The sequence below is a fragment of the Strigops habroptila genome, chromosome 5 (genome assembly GCF_004027225.2).
Source record: "Strigops habroptila isolate Jane chromosome 5, bStrHab1.2.pri, whole genome shotgun sequence".
Taxonomy (NCBI): domain Eukaryota; kingdom Metazoa; phylum Chordata; class Aves; order Psittaciformes; family Psittacidae; genus Strigops; species Strigops habroptila.
The window spans coordinates 4,039,341-4,064,646 of NC_044281.2; the positions used below are offsets into that span (position 1 = coordinate 4,039,341).

Genomic DNA, 25,306 nt, shown 5'->3' on the forward strand with positions numbered 1-25,306 from the left:
TTGATCACATTTCAGCAGCACACGCTGAGCTCGGCGCCGGCAGCCACTGGCTGTGTTCATCTGAACATAAGACCGTGTAACTCAAAGGCCTCTCACACGAGCTTTTCTGCATGTGTTTGATCACAACTTGAAGCAACGGGTAGAATCCGTTTCGGGATAAAGAAAAAGGGAGAAGCAGCATTTAGGATTCATACGCCTGCAGTATTTCTGTCATAGTGGTTAAGATGCCATGGCCTTTTCAACCGGCTTCTTAACACTGACAATAAAAGCCTGTGAAGAAGGGAATCAGAAAAGCTTTATTCCCAGAGTTCACCGGCCATGTTTCTCTTCTGTCTAGCACTGATGTAAATGAAGAGGATTGCCAGAGTTGGCAGATACAAGGTATGAAACAAGCACAGAGGCAGGGGACTGATTTTATTTCAAAGCATCTTCGTTTCACTCCACCCTTTTGTCTTCTTCCTCTGCTGATTGCTTTGGAGCAGCAGGGAGGGTGGCAAGTGAAATTATCCCTGAAGTGGGACCATTATCAGCTCTTCTCTCTGGCTGGGGAAGGAAGCAGCAGCATCGGCTCCCTCCTGGGGGAAGACGAGCAAGGAGTGGGGCTGAGCCCTGCACACAGGTGCTCCCAGTGCATTTATATCAACTTGCTGGAGTCAACTCTGGCATCAGCAAAAACCTGGCAAGCGCTGGGCTCTTCTCTGAGGGTGGGCCCTTGTTCTTTCCGACAGGTTAACACCTTAGGGGAGATTTATGTCTGCTACTGATGGCTGGAAACAATGCTGGCGATGCTAAAACCGAACTGTTGTTTAGGCTTTAGGACCTGCTGGAGTGATGAAGTACCTGATCCTGGTACAGCAGTTTGCAGCCTTTTGTCCCTGAGGTATTTCCTGCCAGGGAGTGCCCCTGAGGTGGTCACAGTGAAACAGCCTCAACAACTCCTGGGCAATAAGCCTCCCTCCAGTCCTGCCAGCCATGGCCACCCATGGCACACTGGCCGATGGATCCACCCAGGTCTTACACGAGCACACATTTACACAGACTTCCCTAAAATACTACTACTGTGGACTTTGTCAAGCTTGACAGAGCAGCTTTGGTTGGTCCACATTCCCAGACTGATGCAGCCTCTCTGATAGACCTTCTCCCTCTCCTGGAAAGGTTTTTAGGTAAGCAGTAAACCCCACTCATTCTTTCAGACATGGGAAGTCCCAGAGGGCTTTCCTTGACACCCCTTGCACTTAGGATACTCTCGGTAATGCCAAGCAATGGGTACTTACTCGGTTCCAATGGATGCAGCCAAGATTTGCATTTGACAGGCGGCACCTGAGGCTTCAGGCAATTAAACAGTCACGTAAAACAAACAATAAATATATATATATGCTGGTCCAAAAGAGCACGAGTCACAGTCTGTGCACAAAAAGACCAATGCACTGAGCATAATTTGCAGCAGGGGAAAAATAGCAAGGCTGGGCCCAGCAAGCACCCACATTGCCTAGCAGATTATGAAAAGCCAAATCCGAGAAGCATATACCTTATTTAATGGTACTTTATAACCTGATTTAATGATACTTCATACAGATTTCCATTTTAGGGTTATAATTCGATGTTCATTTCTCCAAGTCCTTTCTGCACCAGTACAAATAACTTGTCTTAATTCTTTTGTGAACCACCAGTGTAGTACATTCCCTTTTCTCCTACCTTTTGACAGGTAGTAATAAGGTTCTACATTTGAGTGATTTCATTGGAAGGCTTTATATATATATATACACACAGAGAGACCTATGAGCATGTATAATAGTGCATGTGCACACATACAGACAGCTGTTTAATTTTAGGCTATTTTAAATGGTGATTTCTGTACTTGAATTCTTTGTTTCCCAAGGCCTTAACACCTTTGTTAAACCACTTTAGCCATTTGTTGGCTTTCTGTATAATGGGTTTTATATCTTCTCCTGTCTAAGTTGTGAAGACAGAAATGGTTTGGATTAGCTAATTCAATCAAATTTCACACAACTCATGCATAGCATTGAGATAGAATCTGGTTTCTTGGACAAGGAGACTTCTGTTTATTAAATTAAATACAGCCCAACTGCACTCTGTTCTATCCCAAGTAAGGAAAGAGAAAGCAAAATTTGGGTGGCTATCTTAATGAAGCTGCCTTGGGATGTAGCTCTCAACCATCATTGAAAGAAAGCTTTTATCAGCTTTATCAAGCGCAAATGGCAAAGCACAGATTGTTCCTTCCATATGCTTCAAAACAACCCAAAAAAGGATGAAAACATGGTTTAAGAAAACTGGACTTAGGTACATACATTCTTTCATCCTGCTGTGGGAGCTAATATTTGCCTTTATTAGTTTCTGGGTGTGATTCCAAAAGTACTCGGCACTGATCTTGTCCTGATTCCTCTGGAGTCACCAGTAAAACTTTTGTCAGTTCAAAAAGATAGTATTGATGTTGGTTGCTTTTTAAAAAGAGCTTATTACCTTGGTGCTGCAGAAGCATTTGTCTTGAAGAACTGGCAAAGGTTAAAAGAAAACCCAATAACAGAGCAAACCAGCGTAACAACCAAGTCTTTTTCTTGTTGAAGTAATGACTCATAAAAGCATACAGGCATTCCGAAACCTTCAAAGGTTTTATCAGTTCTGCTTAGAACTGATCATCGCCAGCAATGAGGGTTTTTAATATGTAAATAGGATAGCTGGCTGCATTACAACTGTGTCAGGTTTCCGGCCAGAAGGCAGAAGAGACGAGCCTCAGCTCCAGAGTTGAGAGATCGAGGAGCAGTGGAGTTTAGCAGGCTCCTGGAGGAAGCTGTATCTCAAGTAGCTGTGCTCTGATTTAAGGTTAGCAGGTGAGATATACAAAAGCAAGTCAGCCTTATATAAAATCTATTATTCCACAAAGCACTGGGCTAAAAACAAGCTGCTGTTTAGGAATTATGGGGACTTATCAAGTGGTCTTTCCCCAGAGGCTAATTTCTATTTATTTATTTTTCTGAATTCCTAGCATCAACTGAAGAACTGAAGTTGTTTCTTGGTTGTTGTGGAAGCTAAAGAGGCAATTGGTGATTTATGCATCCTCGAGGGACACCTTATAATATGGCAAGCAATCCAGAATGTCCCTATACCTGGGATGCTCAGAACGTGTCTGCTGTGGTGTCACTTCTGACACCAGATATAAACTTCTTCCCAGCCTATACGTGAATTTCAATGCTGATACATCCTGAGGGTACTGTTTTGGTATTCGTTCTGAATGCTCTTTACTACATTATGGAATATTTTACTTAAACACTTTGTATCACAGTCACCACCATTCAGCACAATTCATTATTGCTGCAAAAATCATCAAAATACTACTGAAGGTAAGTAACTGTAAGGAAGGGAAATAGAGAAATGCATCAAAGTACTCCAAGTTTGAAATCAAGAGCATTAAAATGAGAGAACATATTAAAACCAGAGAAACATTTGCTATATTATAAAGTGCACCCCATCCTCTGCAAATTCTATCTTCATAGATACACACAAGACAGCAGGATATCTACTTCTTTGAGGTTCATCACCTAAAAACAGAATATCCATGAGCTGATACCATAATTACTTCAGCAGCTAATTACGATGCCATAGACAGACCATTATGACTCAAGGACCAGCCTGAGCAGCAGGAACAAATGCAAAGCAAACACTAACGTCTGTGCTTCCACGGCAGCACAGTGGCTTTAGCAATAAATAGAAGAAAGAATACGCAAAAGAGAGAAACCAGATGAGAGAAAATTCAGATGTTCACAAATACTCTCTGCAGACGAAGTGTTTTTATGATTAGACCAAGTGTTCCTACAGGCAGTGTAGAAACTTTGAAGAATGCAGTGAAGAATGCAGGGAAAATTTACAAATACAATTCTCCATAACAGAGGGTTGGGGAAAACTTTGACATAAATCATAGAATATGTGGCCATATTTATACCGTTTCATGCTGAGCAGATGCAACACTAAGAATAAAACTGGTACTTACATCCTGAGCTGCCATTTGTTGGAACCAAAGTGAAGTTGGAGGCCCAGGGGTTACGCACGATATCCTGCCAGTGAATGGTGTCTGCGAAGCAAAGGAATTTGTTCTGGCCAACATACACCCCTCCATTGAGTATTTCTGCATAAAAGAAATAGAGAACACACTTGTAAGACTCTTGTAATCAAGTATGGAATGGTATTGTCATCTGTGGGTAAAATAACCTTCAAGACTTAAATGACTTCAAAACCACGAGCAATCAACCCCATTATGCTGTATTTCATTAATATGTGTGACCACTCAAAACATACAATAAACTAACATGCTCTGCCGGGGTAGGAATTTTCTGAGCCCACAGCACATTGAGAAGGGTCCAGTCATCACGCTGCCTGGAAAAGCAGGCTTCCTGATCCAACTGTGCTGCTGTAATATCACCATCCAAAACACTCAAATACTCAGTATCTATGATCTGAATCAAGAACTACCACTGCCATGCCTTGCTGGAAGCTTTGTGTTGAAGGGAGATGCTTTCTGAGTAGATGAAAGTTGAGTTGGTTGTTTTTTGTTGTAATTTTCATGTGTATAACAGTTTGTTTAAATAAAAATGGCTTGTTGCCCTGTCTCTAAAGACTTCATTTGTCAAACCTCAAGATGAAAATGGTCTTAGAGTTGTTGGCTGTAGCCCAGGGTTTCCTCTGGAGCAACAGCATGGGGTTTTTTACCCTCTAAACATTTGTTCAAGTTCACAGTTTCTCTACTTAATCTGGCTTTCGGATTTCCCAAGCAGAGGACAATCCATGTGACTTTCATTACAGTTAACAGGAGCGATGCAGCTAAAACCTCCTGCACCGCTTAGTGTCAGAGATTCAAGCCGCAGCAAAGAAATGTTGAAGGTTAGTTACTAATGGCACCTTAGAATGACATTAAGTGCTGCTATAAAGCCAGGAGTGTCACACTTCTCGCAGACACATTAAGAGTAAATCATGACCATGGTGGCAATGATTAAGGTCATCTGATAGTCCTCATCTGCAAGGAAACCTTTAAAAGCTGTAGCGTAATGTTTACTCCGACCAAGGACTTTCTCAGTCTCATGCTCTGCCAGGGAGGAGGGCACAAGAAGCTGGGAGGAAGCAGAGACAGGACACCTGACCCAAACTAGCCAAAGGGGTATTCCATACCACAGCACGTCATGCCCAATATAGAAACTGGGGGGAGTTACCCAGAAGGCCCAGATCGCTGCTCGGGTCGGGCTGGGTATTGGTCGGCAGGTGGTGAGCAATTGTATCCTCTCCCCTTGTTATTTCACTAATCATTATTATTATTAGAGGTAGCAGCAGTAGTTTTGATTATACCTTAGTTACTGGACTGCTCTTATCTCAACCCGTGGGAGTTCCATTCTTTTGATTCTCCTCCCCATCCCTCTGGGAGCAGGGCAAGGAAGAAAGTGGTCAGTGAGCAAGTGGCTGTGTGGCTCTGGGTTGCCAGCTGGGCTTAAACCATGACAACCATATTAATCAGTTCAGAGTATTACTATTTCTTAGAAACCTCTGGTTTAAAAGCTTGGCTTTTCATTGAAAAGGAGCTTAAAAATGAAAACAATAATAATAATAATCTTATACAGAAACGAGTCCAGATTAGAGCTGTAGCAATGATCTGTCTGTATGATATTCTTCTGATGCCTGAAAACACCCAAACATGCAGCATCTGTTAGCAATTCTGCTCTGGGGAAAAAGTAGGACTTGAAAACATGACTAATAATGACTTCATAGCAGCCTTCCAGTGTCTGAAGGGGCCTACAAGGATGCTGGAGAGGGACTCTTCATCAGGGACTGTAGTGATAGGACAAGGGGTGATGGGTTCAAACTGAAACAGGGGAAGTTCAGTTTAGATATTAAGCAGAAGCTCTTCCCTGTGAGGGTGCTGAGGTGCTGGCACAGGGTGCTTAGAGAAGCTGAACACATCCCTGGCAGTGTTCAAGGCCAGGTTGGACACAGGGGCTTGGAGCAACCTGCTCTAGTGGAAGGTGTCCCTGCCCGTGGCAGGGGCTTGGAACTGGATGATCTTAAGGTCCTTTCCAACCCAAACCATGCTATGATTCTATGACTCTCTGTGTTGTCTCAGCTATACAGAATTACCTAATCCATTATGGCCCAGATTTTGATTTCAACATTTAACAAGCCATGAAAAACTGTAAACTCTACATTCATGGCTTCTTAAACATTTGCACAGGATTCCGAACGGTGTCACTATCAGATGGTACATCTGAACACCTGCCACTGGCATAATTTCTGGCTTTTAGAGCATTCACTCATGACAATACCTATCAGATTTTCTTTTCTGCTAGGAACTTGGATGCATGCTCGTCTAGCAGGCAGCACCTCAGTCTAGAAGTAATTCCAACAGCTTCAAGTCGTGAAGAAAGACTTATTTGCAGCATAAAAGTAACCAGAAAGTGTCCCCTCTGTACTCTGTGGAAAGCTGACAGCTTTCCCTGTGATTTACCAAAAGCAAACATGGAAAATGCTCTCACTTCCCTCATCACTGATAAATAAATGCTGTTCCTGCTGCTCGTCCCTCCAAACATGATACAGTATCTTTATTTGCCCAGCACTGTACCATTTTCACAGGTGACAGGATTCAAGTTTTCATGGCTATTTGTGCAGTGAGGTGCTAATGAACCTGAGCAATAATATCAAAGATGGGTTCTTACAGATACTGAAGAACCCTGAGTTCAAAGTTCAGCACAATCTTTAAAGTACTTGTGCTCGACTTTTCCTGCTCTGTGGGATCCAGGATCATTCCCTTTCTACCTTCCTGTTCCAACCTGCTATCCTTCTTTATGCTGAATCCTGGGCATGTGTAAATCAGCACAGAGGCATGGGCTTCACTGACTTGAACTTAAATGCATTTTGCACTTCTCTGCCCTCTCTTACCAAGAACAATGCCTGGAAAGACCTAATAAACCCTGTTACATGTTAAGCAAACGAAGCACAAATGTAATCAATATACAATAGAGTTACAGTATAATGAACTCATCATCATAAAGTCATCATCTCATTTCAATTTACAGCACTGAAAGTGAGAGATAAAGTTAAACAACAAACAGGAGGAGAAAGGCAGGCATTTCTGCCTATGCAGACGAGCTAGGAAAAGAAGCCAGGCAAAAAGAGGTTTCTTCTCCTGTGTGCAACACCTGGGGTGCCTCTTTGCTGAACTCTTTCATAGGCTGCAACAGGAAAATGAATGACAAGCGGCCCAGTGAATTTTGTCATTGCTACTGCGAAGAAAGAAGCTAGTTGCTGCCAAAGAAGCTCTAAGAGGGACTGTTCACAGTGGAAGGTATTTTAAGTACTGTTTTGGGGAGAATAATTTTGTCTTCTAAACCAATTCTTTGTGACACTGGAGAACTGCTGGTCTGAGTACAACACTGCTGCCTGGGACAGGAGGCTGAGCGCTCGGCTCCATCAGCTGCTGCCTGAAACACCGGCTGTGGCTGTGCTGGCCACAAACGTCACCCTTGGATTTCTGAGATGCTGAGGGACACAAGAGCTACAAAAGGGGATTTTCAAGCACAAGCCCTAATAGCTTCATTGGGAAAAGAGTTCCTAAAGGTATCGGTTAGTTTTGGATGCCTTCCCGTAAGGTACCATTTGTTGCACTTAAAGAGTACCATAGTCTCCCGTTTTGGCCCCAGGGCTGCAGTGGGTGTTGTGAGCAAAGGAGTAGCTCCAAGGTTTTTTGCCACTTGATTCTGAAGTGAATGCAAAATCTTATCATCTTTCTTATTAGAGCTACTTTACTGGCTTAACAGCAGTATAATTCTGTAACCAAAGATATATGAAAATAAATCAGCCGGTGCGCTTGACACTGACTTCTGTCATTATTTTGCTTATTGCAGCCAAACGATTGTAACTTATATCTGCATGTTATTAAAATCCTATTAAATGGCTATTTATTCAGGAAGCTAAATCAGAAATGTATAACCTGTTAATCTGCTATTTTCTTGCTTTCATGCCAAACCAAGCCCAGTAATGAAGCAGAACCATTACCACATAGCTTTGGTAACCCACCTTACAACACTAACAGGAGAAATGGAAACATACAGGTTTCTGGCAACCATGAAACACAAGTATCTTACACTTTCCATACAGTGGCATGGCACGCAGATAGCTACATCACATACAATTCATACTTAGTCTGCCAAGATCAAAAGGGGGCTAAATTCATAACATCTACTCTAATAGGAGTTGGACTGGAGTCAGTGAAAATGCATTACAAGGCACCAGAAGCTGAAGATCACTGTAAATAAAGGCAAAGGGACACTAGCTCTGCAAGTGTGTTGTCTGTTTGGACCAGAGATGGAAATAACTCTTCTCCATCCATCTGTTAAAAGGGCATTTTCTTCAGCTGACTTTTCCTTGTGTGCAGCGTAATCCCTCACGGTCTGTTATCTAAGTTCTAATGTGGATTAAATTGGCAAAACATGCTCACATTCTGCAACGTGCCCTGAAGTGCAAGTAACTTTTATGCGCTGATATGCAGTGGGGGCTGCATGCACCTATTTAGCAGTAGAATCTGTTTCTAAAATTGTTATAAAATTGGTTATAAAATTGCTACTGCTATTCAAGGTTGCAAATTAACAGTTCTTTGGTGCTTTGAAGCCAAGCTGGCATGATGAACTGGAAGAAGGCATAGTGAGAGGGACGAGAACTAGCTCTAAAGAGGGCAGAGAAAGGGGAAGGAGTTATTTAGGAGAAACTGCTGGGCATGTGCGCTGTAACCACTTCAACAGCAAAACAAGACAAGTTATACCTTCCAAGCTGGTTGTCTGCTAAGGAAACAGCTGTCTTTTACACTACACCATATATAGGTACACTCTGCACAAACATATTATACAATGCATGTTGATGATACCTTCATTTCCAAGGTCAGCCTCCATTAGAGCTGAAGCACCATTGCACGCTGACAGTGCTGCATCTTTGCCATCATCATCCAGGTGATGGGGATCTACTGTCAGATCACCCTCAAAACAGTCACATTTCATCCAAGATGCTGAATGCATCATCCAAAAATGGCTTTGGCCTGGAAATTTCATGCCAAACCAAGTCTTTTGATCTCTTAGCACAGTCGATTGCTGATGACCCACTGGGAATGCACTTCAGGTCCATCATTAATAAGCTATGTCTTAAACGGTAATGAGAACGGGGTGCTTTAGAAGACAATAGCTCATCCATCATCAATCAAGATCTGAGGCTTTTATACAGATGATTTAAGAAGAGTTGGACTGTGTAAAATTGAAATGTCACATCTGTATTGGGAGATGAGGGAAGCTTGGTAATGAAAATGAGAGTTTTAACCTTCTCCATTTCAGCTCAATGACCATACTCAAAAGCTTGTGGATGTGGAATCTATGTCCCAGCTAGAAGCCCTGGCCAGCCTTCGATATCAATTATACAATTTCAAGTAAAGATTATTTGGGTCATTAGCTGGAAGTCAGTTTCAAGGCTTGATAGGAACAGCAAGATATTCTTTATTTCTATCGAAAGCAATCGGTGTTATGTGCAGCCTGTGGGTCTGTACTTCCAACTGCTCAATAACTAAGAATACTGGATTGTAGCACCTGAGCATAAATCTTCCAAATCTAGCTCCCTATTTTGCTGCTTAAATAAAACCGGAATCATTTGATTACCTTTCCCTGAGTTTGATGGGGTACCCTTTCCACCATTTCACCCCAAATGTGTGTGAAGATGGGCTCAGAGGGTCCCTGTGGGTCATGCAGCTACTTCATTAAACGACAACAGGCTTTGGTCAAATTCTTTAGTGATGTCCCCAAAGGCAATATGTGTTTCATGAAGGGGTACAGCCATATTAAACCAACTCAAAGAAGACTGTATCTGCTTGGATTAGTCCTCTGTCTGTTCATGCCTTGAATTCTGCCTTCTCACAGCCTTATCTTTGGATAAGGCACCAAATCATTTAGCTGGTTACTTTGTAATAGGAAACAACACGGCAAATGCTCCCAGCCCTTTGTGTTTAATGCACCAGAATTACACCACTTGTTCCATGAGTACCTTATTCTCAGGCGAGTGCAAGTCTGTGTCAGGCTAATGAGCCCCATTTCATGTTGCACCCTGAGCAGTTACTGAGACCATCGGGCACTTAAAATGCGGTTGGATGGCCCCAAAGGGTTCAGTGCATGGAGAAAAGAGTATGGAAAAGAGTAGAAACAGCTGAATCAAACAAGTAACAGAAAAAAACCCTCACCCATCTGAAAGGGAATAAAACAGTTGGGTATAAACTGAATTTAAGATGTGCTTCTTCACACAAGAAACGGCCCTGTTCTTAAGTATATTTTTTTTTCAACACACTTGGCTTGTCCTAAACGAAATGGTCTTTCTCCATAATCCAGTAGATTCACTTGTTCTAGTGGCTGCTCAATTTAACACATCTTGCAATGGTCACAGCAGCTTCTGCCTTCTTGATTAGGCCCAGGTTTACATTTAAATAATCTCTTTCCCCTCTATTCTGCAGGAGGCTTCCTGCTGCTGCAATAATTACTCTGCTTTGACAACAAAGAATAAGAGAGATGTACTGATTCCAACCAACAGCACTATGGTTAACCACGCACCTGCCATCAGGATCACATACTCTTGATTTTAATTAACAGCAGGGTAGACACGCAGCTGCATGACCAGCCTTAGCTCCACCATTTCCTGTGCAGAAGCAGCAGTAGCTGTTCACAATGTTACCCGCCTCATTTGTTTGCTTCTGTTCCCATCACTACCTTCTGAAAGCCGTTTGACCCTGTTGACTTTGCAGGCGAGGAGCTTTCATGTACCATGTTGATTCTCTTACAGGGATATTAATTTTCAGAAGGAGATGCTAATTGCCTCATTTCTTTGTCCAGTCCAATTCTGATCCTGATGTTAGCAGCTAAGTGCTTGATTTACTGTTTTCTTCATATAATTTTGGGCCTGACAGGTAGATTAAGAGATATAAAAACATAACATTGCAACAATCCACATGGCTTCCTCTGGGCTTCTCCCAGTTGGGGGAAGATGAAGAAGAGAGCGTGGTGGTCCTTGTGGGCGGTAAGGTGGACATGAGTCAGCAGGGCACCATGCAGTGATGAAGGGTGATCACACAGTGGAATGCAGAAGCAGAGCCAACAGGTGAGGGAAGTTATGATTCCCATCCACTGGGCTCTCATGAAGGTGCATCTGAAGCAGTTCAGATGCATTTTGGAACTTCAGCATGTTTTGGGCACCCCAGTGCAACACGGTTGTTGCAAAACTACAAGGGAGTCCAGGGAAGGACCATGGTGGTGGTTAGAGGCTGACGGACTTGTCACATGAGGAGAGGTGAGAGGACCTGGGCTTGTTTCGCCTGAAGAAGAGATGACTGGGGAGGGTGTACCTAACTGTAGACTGTCTTTACCTGAAGGAGGGTTATAAGGGAACACAAGGCAGACTCTGAAGTGCATGGCCTAAGGACAGCAACAGGCACAAGCTGCAATCAGACATCAGGAAAATGTTCTTCACAGCAAGAGCAGTTCTTAAGCACAGGATGAGAGAAGTGCTATCTCCACCTCCAGAGATTTTCATAAACAAAAAACTACCTGATCCTTGCCTGAGGTTAACCCTGCTCTAAGCAGAAGATTGGACCAGATGTGACCCCCAGATATCCCTTCCAACCTAAATCATAATTATTAATCATCTACTACCACAGTAACACTCCATAAGCAATCTATTCTCTCCATTTTTATAAAAGCATACTTCATTTTAAACTTTTATCTACTCATAAGCACTTGGTGACGCAAAACAGCCATCTGAAAGATAACGTATGTTTAAAAGCACGTATAAAGAAGTGCTACAGTAATTGAAATACAGAACCTATGTCACCATCGCTGTCCCCCATTTCACGCAAAGGGGACATGTGGACTAAGAACCATTACAGCTTTCAGTATGAAAGAGCTGTTCCTTTCAATCTTTTGACTTTTGTTAGCAAAAAGAAAATTGTATTCATTTAAGTCGCTGTAATGAATCACTGATGAGTTTCAAATTACTGTCCGTGGAGAGTATGACAGATCGCTAGCTCACCCCCCAGAAGGCACACTCTTGAGCTCAGTAAGAGCAGCAATACACCAACAGTCAGAAATGAGCAGTCACTTCATTCGCAGGAGCCATGGCTTAGTGTTGAGGGGGCACAGCACTACCTGCTGGGGAGGGATGTCTGTGTCCCAGTTACCAGTGACCATGTGTTCAAGAAGAGGTGAGCTGTTCCTGCAGCGCGCTGCTATGTGCCTTTCAGGGAGTCCTCTGACAACACACATGTACTTAGCATTGCCTATCCTTCAGTTGTTCCAAAACCACACCTCTGAGTGTGGATTTCAGCAAGGACACACAAATGTGGGCATCTGATTATTCAAAAGTTACTAAAATCTGCTGAATCAGAAATAAATCATCTCTTTTCTGCCTGGTTCTTGTTATTCTGCAGAAAGCCAGCAGAAGGTGCAGAAGGGGAGATGATGTGCAGCACACTGGCTGCACCAACAGGGCCAACAAAGTCTCTCTGGTGTCCCAGCAGACACCAGAAAGCCTGGAGGCTGTGACAGATACTGGAATCCATTTCTGCTGTCTGGTCACCTTTAATGGTGAGCATCCTGTGGGACATAATCTGGTGTAATAACCCAAGGCAGCTGTATCAGCACTTGCCTTGCAGTCTTTCATGATACAGCCCCTGCTTTCTGTGTTGGGCATCTTCCAATTTGTTCAGTGAAGGCTGAACAGAGCTCAGTGTCATTCCTTCTGCCCTCTTGAAATGCTACCCATGCTCTATAGCTGCAACAACTCCTTCATCTGTCACACCATCGACCTTATAACTTCTCTAAAGCTTTTGCTGTAATTGAAGCATTTCTCCAGATGAATGGTTTCTGCTCCTGAGGGGCACTATGTTTATTTGCCAGCCCTACAACAACATGAGCAGCTTCCAGCAGTTTCCTAGCGCCTCCAGGGCTTTTCCATTGGCTGCAGATTCACCCACAAACCCTACAGTGAACCACCAGTCCAGGCTTCCTGGGCATAAAATTGCAGACTGATCCTTCAACCATCCTCCTTTGCCTCCTTCAGAGGGCTGATGTACAGTACTGAGACCTAAACCTCACGGTCCCACTGCTCCAACAGGGACCCGTCCCAGCTCCTTCCTTCCCTGATCTCAAGGACAGCCAGCCAAAACCAAGGGAGTCTGAAGAAACGTGGGGCAGCAGCGGAGAGAGCATCCTATTCCAGGCCAGAAAAAGTGGAAGCTGGTGCTCAGAGACATCTAATAAGTATGAGGTCCACCGCACCACAAGGAACCCTTAAGGAAACCAGCTCTCCACTGAAGCCTACCTTAAATTTCATGTCAGCAGTGTGGGCCAGGTTTGAGAAATGGCACTGACACTGCTTACTTCTTCCCCTAAACTTTGTAAAAAGTTCTCTCCTCATGTCATTTCTCCACCCAGGATGAAGTGAATACTTTGATTCACATCTATGTTGCCAAGACAGACACAAGCACTTTAAATGCCTCTCCTTGTCAGGACGTTTGCCATATAATATTTTGATCAAAGCTGTAACGTTTCATGTCTGCTGGTGGCAGCTCTCAATTTCCCTCTTCCAGCTGCTGAGATATGGAACTGTGAGACTATGGTGTTCCTGTTCTCCTGGCATCCGCTCTTTATAAGAGGCATTTTGTGAGTCACTGTTGCACGGCAGTTTGTCTGCCATTGCTGCTGCACCCTTTCCAAGTGGGCTTTCCACATGGAAGTCAAGCAGCAATAGGAAGAGAAACCTCGGTAGGGCCAGGGGCATCTGAATGCAGCTGGGTTTCCCTGCAGCATCCCCAGGAGCTTCAACTCTGGCATTATCTGCTGGTATATTTTTCAGTTCTTACCCTACAACCACTGACAAATTCCAGAAGCCTGCTTTCTATCCCAAGCACATCTGGCACTCGGGCCGCGCACTTGGCAAACAGACTGATGGCCTTCTGTCTTGGATCCTAAGTGCCTCAAGTACATCCTGATTGGCATCAACATGCAGAAATTCCTTCTCCCTTCGAAAAAAAAAAAAGTAGTTAAGATCTGGATGTAGTGGTAATTTCCTCCTTTTTCTGAAAGGCTGTAAAAAATTACTGGCTCCATAGAGCCCTTCTCTTTCAAAACTGTCATAATGTGGCTTGGAATAATCCTGGAAGGGTGCCCAGACCCACGTCCAGCTGCATCCTGCGTTTCAGTACAAGCATTTGCATTCGGGCTGGTAATTGGCATGCAGCTGGGTTGATGCCAGCTCCAGCAATTGCATAACCTCACTCATCTTTTCTCTGCGCTCGAAAGAGGAGTCTGTGTCCACCGAGCTTAAAATGGCTATCTGGGATCTGTTCAAGTACTCTCTCACGTTTCCACGCCACTTGTCCACCTCTCCTGAGATACGGGGCCAACTCTCGGAAGAGGAATTTTAATGGAAGTTTGTCTGAGGTGGGAAGTGCCTGTGCCTTTCCCTGGCTCTCCTGTACTGAAACCCTGCAGATGACAAGCCAAAAATCATCCCCCCGCACACAGGATGGTGAAGTGACTCTTCTTTGGCTCCTACGAACCCTAAGGACCTTGGATTGCATTTGCCCTCCCAGTGCTGTGGCTGGGGACAGCCAGGTAGGCAAAAGAAGGCTGTGAACTGAGGCCCATGCATTTTAATCACGGCAATCAGCAATGCTTCTCTGTAAGCTAATGAGTTTGATAAGGTCTGAGCCTCCGGTATCCCAACTCATGTTTTTTTCCTTTAACTGCTATAATTGCTAAGAGGTCACTGTCAGCCCTGCTTCGTGCTTTTGCATGCACACTTAATTCAGGTTTCCAATCTGATGGGATGGCAGGGAGCCCGTCCATGCTGCCGAGCTGCTGACCCTGTGGAAACACAGCCAATATGTTCCTTCTTAACTGTTCTCCCTCCCCAAAACTTACTCAAGTGTCTTCTATGATCATCATGCTTAACCACATCCTTTTTGACCTTAATTATGCCTGTTTTCTGTGCATCTATTATAAGGTAGTAGTGAAACAGTGGCAACAACTGTGTCCATTACATTAATAAAATCCAGAATCCAGGCCAATTGTCCTTAAACTATTAACCTCAAACCAGATGCTTGGGTGAGGCAAATAAGCAGGTAGCAACTCCTGCCAAAATAACCATAGTTATTTTGCATAGTGGGAGCTAATGCAATGTGTGACAAGGTACTAAGTATAAGAGAGAGCTCAGGGTTAGTTCATCCACTTTTTAAGACTACCATCTCTCTCCTCAAGTGCTCCTCAGTTCTTCTGCCTGCACTGAAATAGGAGCCCTTCTCCTCTCCCACCAATCCTAATATTCCAAAACGCCTCATCCTACACGTTTAGCTCTTTAAATGCCACACTAAAACCACCTTCTTCTTTCTTTCCATCAATATTTTGATTGTAAGCAACATGACTGCAAATATTCTCCCAACACACGTCCCTCTTTTCCCAGCAGATGAATTGCATTGAACCTGAGCTGCTCTCAGTTACGATGCAGTAGATCAAGAGTGACGCTGTGGCCCGGCGTGACAGGGAAGCAAAGCTGCAGTGAGATCTATGCCTCCATTAACAGGGGACATACTCGGCTCCCAGCAGTGGCTTGTCACATGGTAGACAGTCTGTTTTCTAACTCGTTTCTGCTCTGTAACCAGTGCAGGCTTGGCAGGGGCAAGGGTTACTTTCCTTGTCATATTTGATAGTAGAATACACTTTCTTCCTGGAAAAAGGATCGGTTTGCTTCCAGCGTTTTACCGCTCCGAAGTTACACCAGTCCAAGTAGTTGCTGTCTGCAGGCAGCAAACGTCCACAGTTTGTCCTTGTCTACACTCTAGCTAAAATGCAGCTGGCACTGATTGATGATATTTATTTCCGTGAGATCATTTTTAATAATGTAGACAACAGGAGTGAAGAGTAAGTGCCCCGACCCACCAATTCTGCTGTACTAACTGCTATTCTTTGCATTAAGAACAAGTGATTTTTTTTTGCCAGAGAGCTTCCCAAATAATTCTACATGAGGGGGAGAGCACACAAACAGACCACGGCTGGGAACAGAGTCACAGAGGGTGAAACAAAGCACCTTGTTCTTCTGGCTTCAGGGCTCAGCTCCTTGCCCCTGCGCTGCCCATGGTTAGCTCTGGGGCTTTTCTTACCGTTGGCTTTCAATGCACGTCAGAAACATAGTTTATAAATAAATAAATAAATAATCATAAGAGATACCCTGAATGATAATTTGTTTCTTGGTCCACTGAAGGCTGCGCCCCAGAACTGAATAAATGTTGGTTAAAGGGATGGGAATAATAATCCAACCATATAGAAGGCAAAACCTCATATTCTTCTGAGTTATTACAATACTTTATTTGGCTTTAACAGCTTCTCTCTCTTGAGCTTCCGAAGTTCTTGCTCAAGTTGCATGGGCAGTCAGTGTAAGGCTAGAGAAGTCACATACCTGGCTATTCCTGGGCTTCAAAGGCCACCAAACATCTGTTGGTTGGCAAGAGCAATTCATTAGCTACATTGAAAAGATGGTTCCTTTCTACAAAAGCTTGGATGATGCAGGGGAGGGGGAGAGACTCTCGGAAAGCCAAGCCTTGTGAAGGCCTGCAAGCTGTGTGCCTCTGGGCAAATTCCCAAGGCTGAAATCTCAAGGAATTTAATGGTTCTAAATTCCCCAGGATTTCTAATTACAGCTGAGAGAAGGTAATGAGATGTGATGGAAATGTTTAAATGAAAATAAAGAAAATAAAAAGCCTGTCAGATTTACTAGCCAGTCTCCCAGACACAGCCCCTCTGCATGCCGAGCACCCACAGCGGTGCTCAGAGCAACTAACTGCTTCCCTGGACACAGTAACAGGAGAGGGAAACCAAATGGCTCCCAAACCATCCTCCGACACCCTGTTAAAGGCTGTCTCCTAAGGAAGGCAGAGTTCTCTTTCAGTCCACCTCTATAGGTCTGACAAACTTCCGTGGCTACAATAAGCTGCATCCTACAATAAACTCCTCTGTGTTCATAGAAAGATCTCCTCCTTCCCATGCCAAATCTCCCCAAATGGCAGCTCCCTGCTCCTCCCCACTGTCTTCTCCTGTCTCCACTGAGCTCTTTGCAGGGAATGGATGGGAAAGGGCAGTTAGGCCGAATGCTGGGGGTGTGAGCAAAATCTGTTCCAGGGTTTGAATCACTGGCTTTCACTTTAACATACACGAGGATCTTGCCCTTCCCTTTTTCCCCTGTTTTACACCATTTTAGAATTCTCAGAAAAGGTCCCGTGAGTGACCCATGCATCAGATGGGAACATCTGTATATCACTAGCAAGGGACGAGCAAACAATCCCCTGGGCACCCACCACCTCTGCAGACACAAGCAGAATGGACACTGGTGGAGAAACCCCCCCAGAGGCCAAGCCTGGTGTCCAACACGGTGATGCAGCATCCCTGGCCATCCCCACCAAGAGGCCAAACGTGTAACCCCACCATGCAGTGGCTTGTGGGGCCACCTCCAGCCCCTCTGCTGCTGGAGTAACCCAGGAGGGGAGGAAGGAGGTAAGAAAGGCTCCATGAGGCACTGCATAAAATTCAACCGTGGTCTTCTGGGCATTACCACTAGCACAAATCAGAGCTTGCACATGAACAAACCATCTCCTGGCACATAGGAAGAGGGAAATTCCTGAAACATGTAACACATGTGAACCTCTGATGATGGTTCCATGCACAGAGGCAGAGCCATGCCTGAGTGATCTCTGGAAATGACACTGCTGGCACGTGTGCATTCTGGAAAGAGCTAGTACCCTCAGATGAATTGGACCAACATCCACTTACAACCATACTGGTAATTATGGAGTTAATTATAGGTTTGGGGCTTTTCTTTGGCTTTTTAAGGCACTTTTTGTTTTGGTTTGTTTTGCAAGCAAAGGGTTCTTACTACTGACTGTGTCAGTCTCCTGTCCCAGCACCCTTCCAACTTCATTCATTCAATGGTTCAACAAAACTCCACGGGAGCACTGCATGGGGTGCATGTGTGTTGCCAACTCTGACATGCAGTTTGTAGATGTTTGGATGTTTTTCACTCAAAAGCTGCTAAAAAGATACTTTCCAGAGGAGCTTAGGACAGCCAAAGAAATTTTTGCAAACAACAAGCAATATTCTTCCCCCCCTTTCCAAAGGAAACACTGTGGTTTGACAATAGGAAGCATGTTCTTTATGATGGGGCTTGGTGCTTGGGTCTAGTACAGCAGCACTGTACAGGTCACAACCAAAGCAGATCCCAGCTAAGGATGTGCAAGAGGGGAAGAGTGTTATTTCTGCTGCATCCATCTCTCCTATGAATTTGCCTTGTGTGAGACTGTCTCTGAGGAGGTGGGCTGGAAGGCAAAGCTCAGCTCAGGCTCCTCCTCCTCCTCCAGCCCTGCGGAGCATTCCACCTGCATCAATGTCAGGACGGCCTGAGCTAACTCAAGCTTTGCCCCTCCCTGCAATGTGAACAGAGGAGAAAACGTCCTTGACTGCCTACCAGCACTTGTCACAAGAGGGACAAAGTACTCAGGGCTCCAGCAGGCATTCTGAGATCGCAGGATTCACACATTTACTGGTCTGGGATGCAAAATACAGCTTTGAGCAGCTCTAAGAGTACACTGGCAGGACCTGAAGGCTGCTGCCAGAGGTGCTGACACCTCTCTTGCACTTGCTCTTCTTCACCTGCTTCTGAGTTCTGGAAGAGGTAATTTAAGTCCAAGCAAGTTTGAACCTGAACTTTCTGTTCATAATTGCCTAAATCTGATAAAGAGATGATGGCTGGTTCAACAGGGAAATGCAACTGCTAAAACACCAGCTGCTTCTCCCAAGTGCAGTGTGTGCTATTGTGGACACAAGCACTGCAGGAGGCTGAACTCCCTGGGATGCTGCCCCCTCTCCCTGTACCACACAATATATTGATAACTGTGACTTACTGTGAGCCAAATCCTCTGTTTTCCCTCTCTGGCAGAGCAGACAGAAATCAGAAGTCCTGGTTTTACCTGCGTCAGTGTGCCCTACTGAGACTTGAACTTGCATCCTTCAGAAGGGCAGCACCAGCAGGCCACAGTGGCACTCACCCTGTAAGTTAAGCCCACCGTATGGCATAGAGCACTTGGAGAGGTCTTAAAGAAATCTCAGCTAAGAAGAAAACATAAAGGTACTCACTGCACTCATTTACAAGAAGACAGAAGAAAAATATGGCCACACATCAAATACACTGGAGAACAACCTTATGATGATCCACCAGCCACCTGCAATTGTTTTTTTCTTTGGTGATTTTGATTCCTTTTCAGGAATAATTATCCCTCTCCTTTCCAGCATATGAAACGTTTCTTGTCAGGCAAGAATAAACAGAAGACTAAATACGTCTCGAGGCTGAAGAAAAAACCCCAAATCAGATCTTCTGCTCAGCCATGGGGCTCCTGTACATTTTCCCTTTAAACCCATAACTCAGTTTTATATTTACTCTGTTAATTAAAACTGAGATTTATTAAAATTGTAACTTAAAAATCCAATAAAGAAGAAACCACCATAGGCAAAAGCATTTCCCTTGGCATAGCTGTTACAGTAAGCTATCAATCAGCGACGAACACGGATACACAAATTGACTGTGCCTATCAGAAAACGATAAAACAACACCCAACTGATGTAGGAAAGTTTTGCTTATCAGCAGCATGTGTCATAATTCCACAAAATACAGAACTATACATCCAGGCAACTTCAAGGATGAGGTCTTTTTCCTCTGAGGCACTTACTCCCTATGCTGCATTATTATTATTCCAGTAATACCTATTTCAGAAATGAATTCAGTGCAAGTATCCTGCATGCAGAGAAGTTGGAATGGATAGCACTTGATACATAAGGGATACCCAAACCATGCTGTTCTTTACCTGAGAATTTCTTCCAATAATTTTGTACTATTCATTAAATAACCAATGCTCTTTGCCTGAGCAAGTAAGATACTAAGCTAAAAAGAAACCCTGAAGGGAAATAGTGCAAACCTGCCCTGAGAGCTTTCATGTGCTTCCTGTTGCTAGCGGGTATGGCGAGCGTTTTTTGGGATGAATATATCACCAGGTTCTTTGGAAGAGCCTGTTGGGCCAGACAGGAGGAACAGCAGAAAGTGGATGGAGTGTTAAGGTGCATTTCTTCTGTGCTCTTCTTTCACGGCTTGAAAAACACATAAGAAAGAGGAAGGAGTCCTTAACTTTTAACCTCGCTATAAATTTGCAGAAGGATGTACTGATTTCAGAACTGCTGTTTGCTTGTTGATTCACTGTGTAATTAACGCTGTGCTTAGGACTCAATGAACTGCTAAACCCCCCCGTGTATGTGTCAGTGCCTTTATAAATAAAGTACGTTCAGTGTTCTCAAATGGTATTGTGCTAGCAGCAGGAAAATCCGAAGTGTGGCCTAATTATACAAACTGCTATAGTGAATATTTGGGACTGAGTATGGCTTTTGTGTGGTACTAAACAGTGGTTACATGTAAGAGATGAAACTTGTAACGAACCTTATCCATTCTCTTGCATGAAAAAGTAACTTTTAGGCTTAAAGTTTCTTCAGTCCCCGTGCAAGTGAGATTTCTCGAAGACTACAAACATGTTTCCCTGTACCTCCCGAGTGTTTTCATTTATTCACTGTGGTTGTTTGTGCAAGTAAATTCCTGCTCGGGAGAAAACCAGAACATCTCAGACACGCACATAAAAGAGCTTGCGTATCACTTCAAACCAGAAAAATCCATGTGGGTGACCTGAAATGTCTCTCGCTGCCTACTTCTACGTATATAAGTTTCAATCACTCCACCGAGGACCAAAAACGAATGCCATGACCAGCACGACCAGCCACCATGCCCTTCAAATAACAACTAGATTTAACTCCACTGCAATGGTTTTAACAGCACCTCCTGGCTGCAAACATAACTGTTGTGTTATTTTGACTCGAAAAGAAAATCATGTTAAAAACACTTTTACACTGAAACACCAACAGGGCATCAACCGGACTGCAAACTATCCCGAGCTGCTGTTATATATCTGTGCTCATATATATTATGAATATATTACTTAATCCTAGAATGGTTTAGGTTGGAAGGGACCTTAAAGCTCATCTAGTTCCAACCCCCTTCTGTGGGCAGGGACGCCTTCCACTAGAGCAGGTTGCTCTCTTCAACCTGGCCTTATTAGCACAAAAATGTACTCATAAGTGTACTTCAAGTACAAAATGAATTTGAAGGCCAAGAAATGGAGTGATCCATTTAAAGGCCAATAAAATGCACCAAGGCAAATACAAAGGCAAGAAACTCATGTCATTTTGAAAATAATGAAGGCCTTTGGGAAAACAAATTAATACCCAAATAACTGTCATTCCTGAACTGTTTCTTAGCCAAGATAACTTAGTGACTCAGCTCCCAGCCTGGCAATTCAAAATTGGCAAAGTACTTGATTGATACAATAACAGTACTTAAATTAATGAAGCAGATAACGCCTATAATCAAGGAGAAAAACCTAGAAAGTGTCTAGGTAACATGTTATTATACCACAAAAGAGTTGATTGGTTTTGATTTCAGTTGTGCCTCAGTATGTTTACTAAATGTGGCTCATTTTACAGGGACTTTCATCTCTCTATGCACACTGCAGTTAAAAAGCCAACTTGGTTGATGATAAAACCCAGAGAGTTTTCGAGATTTATGGGATGTGAAACCTAAAGAAAATGTCAGTTGCTGTTCCCTAAAAACTGACTGTTTAGTGGCCAGAATTTCAGAACCACTCAGATTTGGTGCAGATAGAAAATGAACTGATGGATTTATACGTCAAAAAGGAGCTCTCTGGAAACTGTTCCCTTTCCTCAGTCACTTCAAACAGTTCTCCACTGTTTCTGACCACTAAGCACATCCTCAAATCTAGGAAAGCATGCAGTGTTTTCATTGATGACGGATCTTAAACCATGCCTGGTGATGCGGGAGCACGATGCCTGTTCCCGGGAATGGGAACTTTCAGTGGACACCAGTGGAGCCACAGGGGGAATTCTTGGGGAATATTTCAGGCCTTAGTGCCATGGGCCTTTTGCCAGCTTCCCACAGAGAAAGCTGGACTAACTGGAAGATTTATCACCAGACCCTGACACTTCATATTTCTCCATCCCTGGCAGGACAATCATCCTTCAAAAGTCCATTTCCAACTCAGCTGCTTGAGAAGAATGACAAATAAAAGGGAAAAAAAGAGGAAAGATAAACTGATTTAATCTAATTTAAAAGTTGTTGAAGATGTAAAATGACATGAGAAGACACAAGGACTAGTTTGTTTAGGACAGCAGCCTAAGGCATGGACTTAAATGCCCATCTTTGGTAAACGTTCTTTTCCAAAGCTTAACTTCTATGAAGGATCCATATTACAGAGATAACCTTGGGAGAGATACCATGTCCTTTGCCCTAGCACCTGCCACAGATCCACTTTCTTGTCCTGCCAAGCTCTCGAGGGGCATGCCTGCTCTCTGGAGTAGCAAACAGAAGGCATCTGTCAGAGTGCCAGAGGTTGTCATTAAAAACAATTGGAGAAATAACAACAAAATGAAGAAACACCCAGTGCTTGGGAACCTGCGCCAAAACCTCACCGGGTTAAGATGTCACTATTGCTGTAACAAAAGGACTAGATGAAACGCACTTACACATGCCAGTGTTGCTACCTTCATAAATTGTTGGATCCATTCCTGATTGTATTAATAACCTCGTGCTCCACTAAATTCAGAGAGTGAATACCACTCAACCTCTGCCAAAAGAACTTCATAAGCTCTGCTAAAAGTATATTGTTCAAAGGACGCAAACCCACTCCTTTTATCAAATATGTAAACCAAGTATGACACCTAAGCCTTTAAAAATCAATTGTTACACTTTATTTACATACACAAAAGCATCAACAGCAAGACACGTCTACCAAAAAGAAAGAGGAAAAGGGTAGAAAAGAGTGCAGGCACTCAGAGCTCTGAAATACTCCACATGTATATTACACAGATGGGGAAACCCAAAGGATTCAAACTCTAACACCTCCCCCTCCCATAATCCAGGAAGATTACATGATCAACACATTGTGACAGGAAGGATCCAATTGGATCACGGCTGCCATAAATATACGGACATGCAACAGCATCACAGGAGCTGGTTCTCTTGCCATGGCTTCTGCCCCAAGCACCCAGCTCTACCTGCTCATGCGGGAAACACCACTTTGTGCAGGCTCCATGTTTTGTGGAAGCTGCCTTTTCCTCAACAGCCACAGACTGTTAGCTCTAAAAGGCTGAGATAAAATCTGAAGTCTCTGAAACACATCCCAGATGCGAGAGTCGATACAGTCAATAATGAAGGACCCAGTTTCTTCTTTCCTGCTGGTAACACAGCGTACCTTCAGCTCACCACGCAAGTGCTCACGTGTCTCTCAGATGCAGTTCTAGAAAGAAGCTCCCACTGACTCGTACTTTCTACAGACTGCTGGATCAAATACTACACCTACTTATTTATGGCCGAAGGTTTTTAGGTAATAGCGTGAAGCAAAGCAAAACAAAACTCAAAAGCCATAAACCATCCTATTTTCTCCTTCTCTGTTAGCAAAACCCTTCTCACTTAGCAAAACGTCAGCCCAGGGACATCTGAAATCCATTCCAAGTTATCACCCAAGACAGCATGTTTAAAGCAGGACAGCTACAATTACAGTAAACACTGTTAAGACTTTTGGCTTAACACTGCGTTTGGCAGACCTGTGAGGTTTCTAGTCCAGAAATCAAAACTAGCAGCATTCTGCCCATGACTTCTGGTGCAAAGGCCACAGAGAACATGCTTTTGGTGATAAGAACCATTGCAAGGCAATTGCTGAGACCATCAGCTCTTTCAGCATTCTTTTCATTTCATAGCACACAATGATGAACAGCAAAGTAAGTCAGAGCTGTGGGATCACAAGATGATGAGAAAATGCTCAAAACCTACAAAGAGTAGTTTCCACATGATGTTCCTTCTCTCTAATTCAGGTTGAACGTTACACTAAGAAGCAATTAAAATCACCTCCTGAAATGCCAGCAGTGCCAAGAATCTGGGTGTGCACAGAGTCAGGAACCCACCTCCTTATCCAAAGGAGGCCCCTCTTGGCGAGTTCTATCAATAGGTGATGTACAGCATTTTCCTAATGTTATAGCTGACTGCAGTAAATAAAGCTGATTGCTGCTTGTAAGATTTAATTTCTTGATTAATCACAGGCATAAGTAGCTACAGTTTGCACACTGATTTTAGCCTTTCTTTAGGACTATGCATAAGAGGTAGCAACACAAGAAACCAGTAACTTTTTGCAGCTCAGGAAGAGGTGAAACAGCTGATGCATTCAAGGAACCAGATGTTCTTGTAAGTACTTGTGAAACCGAGTTGAAGCCATCTGGTCTCAATGCTTTGCCACTTGGAAGATGTGATACTGCATTCTCAATTTCCTGTCTTGATATCGCTGATTCTAATTGAGGTTTCTATTCCTCTGAGGGTCATGGGGTGTTAAGTTTCTCCCAGAAATTATGCCCTGGTTCAAAAGTGACACTTTCCAGTGTAAAATGAAGTTAAAACACAAACGAGCAAAGACCCCTGTGACCTTCTCATTCCCTGTATGCCCCACAGCTGGTACCATCAGTGAAACTGGAAGGGGACAGCTAAGTATTCATAAAAGACTGACTTTTTCTCCAAACCTCAAAGTCTGCTTTTGCACTTCAGTTACATTTGACACTTGGTGGTCTTGACACCACAAGCCTGGGAAGCAATGAACTTTGCCTTGCAAAGCCCAGAGAGTTATTTTAAGACCTCCTGCTCTGTGTCTAGGCCGCCCTTAAACACTTCTGGCTGCCAGGCTGTCCTAGTGGAGGCTATTATCTTGTACCAGATTCCTCTTTCGCAGGGATTCCTCGTGTGGTGTAACACTCCCAGGGCAGCCCTACCCTTCACCTTCCCATGTGCCCACCAAGGGTTATCACCACATAAAAGGGTAGTGAAGACAAACGTTGTGGCTCACTAGGATTCAGCTACCACCTGGCTCACTGGAGGCCATCAACATGCAGCTTTAATCAGAGCATCTTTGAAACCAGGAGGACCTGTGTGAGCTTGTTTAATCACTGCTAGGGCTTAGCACGGCTGAGGCTCACATTTCAGTCCATGGAGCCATGCTGATTTACAGCAGTTGCAAACTCAGCCTTACATCTTTTGCTTT

General features: G+C 43.8%; 1 protein-coding gene across 1 annotated transcript in view; it reads right to left on the reverse strand.

Annotated features, from left to right (window-relative positions):
- Nucleotides 1-25,306, reverse strand: part of ERBB4 (erb-b2 receptor tyrosine kinase 4) — a 616,088-nt gene that overhangs the window by 206,247 nt on the left and 384,535 nt on the right. Inside the window, exon 4 of the mRNA XM_030487261.1 lies at nucleotides 4,007-4,141. Coding sequence (XP_030343121.1) covers nucleotides 4,007-4,141 — 135 coding nt within the window. The remainder of the gene's footprint in view (nucleotides 1-4,006; nucleotides 4,142-25,306) is intronic.